Source organism: Morus notabilis, unplaced genomic scaffold (genome assembly GCF_000414095.1).
Source record: "Morus notabilis unplaced genomic scaffold, ASM41409v2 Scaffold451, whole genome shotgun sequence".
NCBI classification, from domain to species: domain Eukaryota; kingdom Viridiplantae; phylum Streptophyta; class Magnoliopsida; order Rosales; family Moraceae; genus Morus; species Morus notabilis.
Window position 1 is genome coordinate 72,528 of NW_010361080.1, and position 6,304 is coordinate 78,831.

At 38.6% G+C, this 6,304-nt stretch overlaps 1 protein-coding gene and 1 pseudogene across 1 annotated transcript; both read right to left on the reverse strand.

The window, feature by feature from the left end:
• Window positions 1-1,257: 1,257 nt before the first annotated feature.
• LOC112091655 (probable LRR receptor-like serine/threonine-protein kinase At4g29180) lies at window positions 1,258-2,649 on the reverse strand (the record flags this gene model as incomplete). The annotated part of the gene is made up of 5 exons (XM_024165839.1): window positions 2,547-2,649; window positions 2,247-2,401; window positions 2,002-2,133; window positions 1,767-1,822; window positions 1,258-1,486 (listed from the first exon to the last, which is right to left on the reverse strand). Coding segments are annotated over exons 1-5 (675 nt in total), but the record flags the coding sequence as incomplete, so codon positions are not given.
• An 898-nt stretch (window positions 2,650-3,547) lies between these two features.
• On the reverse strand, window positions 3,548-5,960 carry LOC21408497 (annotated as a pseudogene).
• Between the last annotated feature and the right edge of the window lie 344 nt (window positions 5,961-6,304).

Consider the following 6,304-nt stretch of genomic DNA (forward strand, 5'->3'; position numbering starts at 1 on the left):
AATTCCTCTATTTCCTTCGTAAAGTAAAATTCTGAGCACCAAAGACAACAACAACTCCAGAGTGGAAAAGAAAAAGAAGAAGAACAAAGCATCCAAAGCGTCCAAAGCGTCCAACGCATCCAAAAAATGAAAAAAAAACATAAAATGGAGAGGGCATATACCTAAATCTGCCGAAGCGTGAGGAAATCAGAAGAACACGACTTTCCCAATGCCGAATTTGACAGAGCTGACGAGAGTCCAGAGAGAATAATAGGACGGAGAAAAAGAAGAAAACACCAAATTCCTATCTTTCCATTGTAAACTAAAATTCTGAGCACCAAAAACAATAACTCCAGCAGAAGAAAAGAAGAAGAAGAAGACCAAAGCGTCCAAAGAACCCAAAAAATGAAAAACAAAATATAAAATAGACAGGACAGATACCTGAATCTGACGAATGGTGAAGAAATGAGAAGAACATGACTTCCCCAAGGCCGAATTTGACAGAGAGCTGACGAGAGTCCAGAGAGAATAATAGGGCGCAGAAGAAGAAGAAAAAAAAACCAAATTCCTATCTTTTCTTTGTAAACTAAAATTCTGAGCACCAAAAACAACAACTCCAGAAGAAGAAAAGAAGAAGAAGAAGAAGAAGAAGTCCAAAGCATCCAAAGCGTACAAACAGTCCAAAGAACCCAAAAAAAGAAAAAAAATATAAAATGGAGAGGGCAGATACCTGAATTTGACGAATGGTGACTTAATGAGAAGAACACGACTTCCCCAAGGCCGAATTTGACAGAGAGCTGACGAGAGAAAGAGTGAATAATAGGGCGGAGAAGAAGAAGTAGAAGAAACCAAATTCCTATCTTTCCTTTGTAAACTTAAATTCTGAGCACGGAAAACAACAACTCAAGAAGAAGAAGAAGAAGAAGTTAAAAGCGTGCAAGGCGTCCAAAGCGTCCAAAGAATTAAAAAAATTAAAAAATATATATATAAAACGAAGAGGGCAGATACCTGAATCTGACGAAGGGTGAAGAAATGAGAAGAACACGACTTTCCCAACGTTGAATTTGACAGAGAGCTGACGAGAGACCATAGAGAATAATAGGGCGGAGAAGAAGAAGAAGAAGAATACAAATTCCTTTCTTTTCCTTGTAAACTAAAATTCTGAGCACCAAAAACAACAACTCCAGCAGAATAAAAGAAGAAGAAGAATAAGTCCAAAGCGTCCAAAGAATTCAAAAAATTAAAAAAATATATATATAAAATGGAGAGGGCAGATACCTGAATCTGACAAACTTTAAACTTATCCAAATTTGTTTCAGCTGTTTGAGGATTAACGAACCCAAATGTTCCCATTACTGTAGTCACATAGCTTGACTCGGGCCCCAATAGCTTCGCCAATCCAAAATCTGATACTTTTGCGTTCCACTTTCTATCCAGAAGAATATTACTTGATTTAACATCCCTGTGCACCACTTTGGGTTCCAAGCCTTCATGCAAATAGGCCATCCTGTACAGTACCAATAACCATAAGCCAGTGAATGAAAACCTATACCACTAAAGGAATCAGTGCAAAAGATGACAAACTTTCATTTAATATGATTTGTTAGTTTGAATGTTCCATTGATTGTCTAAGTAATTCTTTATAGCCATGACGTTTTTGAGAACACTGGTAACTTTCACCAGACGCTAGCTCATACCTTCAGTAGAATATACAGAAATACTTAAAAGCAGGCTAACAAAACACCAGCATTGACAAATAAATAATTCCGGCAGGTAAGTAGAGACACCACATGCACTGCATGTCGTTGGTGAACAACACTGCAGTTTTTTCACCTAGAGCAACCTGCAAAATCAAATAGTTTTTTAGAAATCAATTTATCTCCTAAAGGACAGAAAAGAGAGATAGTGAAACACAATGTGACACATATGACACGTTTAGAAGCCACAAGGGAAAAAAAAAAAAGAAAAAAAAACCCCCACAACAACAACAAGATCAATGATGAAAAAAGACGGCTTCAGTACCTGATCAGCCTGAAGCATACGCTTAACACATTCATTGTTTATGTAGCGATCTGCAAGATCCATACATCTAGCTTCATCTGCTAATGCTGCAGCGGCAGCAGCCAAATCACCAGCGTGCTTTAAAATCCGGCTCTGTGAACATTTCAAAAAAGAAGCTACAGATAAGTACACTAACGTTGGGGGTTATGAAATCACCAGCGTTGGGGGTTATGAAGCCGAAGCCCTTCTGGCGCCACTTCCACCACCGCGGGAGCCTCCTCTCCCGCCTCCTCCGCTGGAGCCGCCTCCACCGCTGCAGGATCTTGAACGGTAGCCTCGTCAGGGCCGGTGACGTCGACGGCCTTGGTGCGGCCGCTGGGATCTGACTCGATCAAACTCGACGGTCTCGCCGTCGGCGAGGCTGCGAAAGCCGTCGGTTCAGATCGAGGACTGGTGAACGAAGAGGTCGTCGCCGCCTTGGGGGTGAAGCCCTTCGGTAGTTTACTCACTCTACCATCTTTCTTTCTCTCTCTTCTTCTTCCCAAAACTTACACAACCCTACAAACCGAACGTCTTGTTTGTCTTGACTCTTATCCGAATCCGAAATGCGAAATTCTTTTCATTTCCTAAATTACCCCCAAAGGTACCGAAAGACACATATGCCCTCATATTTCCAATTCATTAGTCCACATATGTACATGTTGAAGTAGAATTGAGCAAATTTCGGGGTTGTTCTTTTAGGTGTAGTTTTTGAGTTGAATTTGAATTATAACTTGACTTAAAGTTAGAATTTAAACAAAGTTGAGAAAAATTGAATAAAATTGAAACTTAAAATAACGTGAATTTGAATAAAGTTGAAACTTGAGTTGTCTTTTTTTGAGTTTTTTAGACAAAAGAACATGCCCTTCGTATTTCCTTCTTAAAAAAAACTAAAAACAAAAAAAGGGGGGCAAAAACAAGAGTCCCTTTTTTTTGGCTAAAAAAATGTCAACTACAAAAGGATTTAACGAGTTTGAGTTTTTTCGAGGACGTTTGATTGGAGGATTCAAATCATGATTTGAATCATAGTTCATAGTTCATTACAGTATTTTCTCTCACAAAAAATACACGTAAATCAAAAATAATTCTAATCACATGATTCTAATTCATGAACCAAACGTCTTTTTCCAAATGCCCTTTTACAGAGACCCAAAAAAGCCTTCTTTTCTGCTCCAAATTTTGAAAAAAATAATCAGAATCACCATTCACCAGTGTCTTCCCAGAGAACCATCTCCTCCACCCTTATTCTTAGGGAAGAAAGCACTTTTTGCCTTTGGTTTTGGGATCTCCTGGATGTCCATCACTTGGATAGTTATTTGCTTTTTAGCTTCAAAAACAAAGCACAAAGCAAAAAAAATACCAACAATCAGTACAAGTCCAAACGTAACATAGCTTAAATAACAAGAAATTAGTGTAAACTGGAAAACGGCTTTCTTGAAGCCGTTTTCATGCCGAAGCCAGCTTTTCCGCGTCAAAGCTGCCCTCCCTTTGTTTCCTCTATCTCTGCAAAAAGTGTCAACAAAGTTAACTCATAATATTATCAAAGTTGATTATTTACTGCCACTTTCCACTTAAAAGAACTTCACATTGTTCTGAGGGGGGGACTTACACCTCTACTCAACTAGGCTAAGGTTTCTTGCACCTTATGTTCCTTATTCCAACTATAAAGTAACCAAATAAGTAAGGAAGCGAAGCTGTAGCGGTTGTTCTTCCTTTTTTTCTTGCCCGTGGTCGATGATCTAATCATAAGAATAGGAATACTATTAAAATCCCCGAAATAGAATAGGAATAGAGGAGCTCCTCACCTCAGCGGAAGAAATAGAATCTTTATCGCACTTCCTGCTTCCACCGAAAGTTCAGTTCACAACCTTCGGGAAGGCATATAAGGAAGAAAGACTTTTAATAGAATAGATCGGTAAAGAAAGTAATTGGGCACAGTTGAGTTGGGTTTCTTTCTTTATGTTTTTGGAAGCTATATAAGCCTCAAATTTTTATATTTTCTTCCTCCAATTTCCTGCATCCAACCATAGAGTTAGGGGACTCTAATTTAGAATCCATACATTTTGGGGAGTTGAGTGAGCGGACTGTGGGACTGATGGAGTCGTTGGTTTCGGCAGAGCTTCTCTCCGAGAAGGAATTGCTTTGGGCTTCCGCTCTAGTTCTGAATTGTTCTTGTCTGACCCAGAACTCCCATCTGTATTGGCAACAAGAATAATTTCAAAAATTCAAACAAAGAAAGAAGCCCAGATTGGTTAAATTGCAAAACAAGTAAAAGTGTCAGAGAAAGAAAGGAAACTGATTCTAAGTACTCACTGTGTGGATTTAGAGAGTATGCAAAATTAGGAACCTGAGAAGAAAAGCAAGCACATTGAATATTTAGCATGCTAATTGTAGAAAAGAACTCAGATTTTCTCAAAAGTTGTGCTAGAGAAAAAAAAAAAAGAAAACAATTCAGCTAAGAATTTTGATTTTTTTTTCCAACCTGGTCATGACCATTTTGGGGAATTTTCTGTTGGGGTGAATCTCCATCTGCAACAAATCAGTATACCAAATTAGAACTTATACAAAAATCTCATATCAAGGCCAGAAACTCTCAATCTTTCAACTTTTTTCCCCCAAAGGAGAACCTTAAATAGGAAGAATTTTTTGAATGGTACCCATGAGAGAATTTGATGCATGTTCTCCAGGTTGATTCAGTTTCACCCATTCATCCACGGTATCCTTCCATTTCCTGAGAAACAAACAACTCTTTAATCAATTCGTTATCAGAAACAACTAAAGAGAAACTTTCATCTTTCAACAAGTTGAGATCATTCAAAAACCTGAGAACTTGCTTCACCAATCGCTTGACTTCGCTCGACGAATGCTGCCTCAACCGATTCACAAGTCTCCCAATATCCGTTTCCTACAAATCACAATTCCATATGTGAAAAAATTTACAATAAAAAAAATACAAGACGATAAAACGAAATTACCTTGAAAGCTTAGAATGTTATATCCATATTAGCAAGACTCTGAAGTAACTCCACCAATGTACCTTCAGACTGCCAAAGAAATTCAAAACGTAAAATCCAAAACGAAAAGGAATTAATTAATTAAATCAGAAGAGAAAAAGAATAAAAATAAGGAGTAGAAGTAGGACCTGGTCAGAATCTTCAAGTTGCTCCTTGATTTCTAGAATCTTCTTCTGCTCATCGTCCAACAAGCCTCCGTACGGATCTAGCCCCTCGCCGTCGTTATCGTTGTTTTCTCTATCGATCGACTGCGGCATCGACGGCGAGACTCTCTCCTTCTCGCCGGCGGTCTTCGCTTCTCAGTTAATGGCGAGGACGATGATGATCGGAAGCCGAGGATGAAGAGCTCCCCGCATAGAGCCGCTCGACGATCCCGTCTCTCTGCTGCCTCAGCTCGCCGCCGTAATCCATGGACGCGACTGCGATCGTCGTGTCGATGAACGTCCACACGTCCACTCCCTAGCTGTCCAATATCGTGCGGAAATCGTCGTAATCCATTACAAACTCCGAGCTCCAACAATGGTGGACAAAATTTTTCTGATCCAAAACCAAATCTGATCCGAATTCCTCTTAGATTCGTCGATTCTGAGATCACCGTAAGATCTAGAAAGCCAAAAAGTGGCGGCTAATTAATGACACAACGAATCAGTTTCATCACAACCTCAAATTTTGATCAAGGAAGCATAGAAATTAGCAGAAAAAAACCTCAAAAAGCTCAAATGCTAAGATTTCTTCACCCAAAAAGAATGAAACCTCAGATCCGACTCAATCAAAACATGGAAATCGGAAGGCGAAAAATGAGAAACATGTTCAAACTCTTTCTTCGGTTCTTCGTGTTGGTCTTCCGATTGAATGTCTCTCAAAATTTCCAGAAAAATGAGAAACTTGTTCAAACCTTTTTGGTTTTTCCTTTTCTTTTTCTTTTTCTTTATTTTTTCTAATTTTGATTTTTTCTTTTTCTTTTTTTTTTTTGGTTATGCTGGGCTAGAAGAAGAAGAAAAGCAGCCACCACGGCCTTTGGTTTTGGTACGAAGCAGGTTTTGGATTGTTGTGGATTATGGGAAGGGAGAGAGAGAGCCAAAGAGATAGAGAGAGAGAGTGAGAAAATTGAATAAAATATGGATTACTTTGAATATTTGCAATATTGGTGAGAATATAAGGCCGTTCATTTTGTCGATTTGAGTTTAGAATTTGAGTTTTATTATAGTAAAAAGTTCTCAGAAACAGTCACATTTAATTTTTTTACTACAATAAAAAACTCTCACACAAAA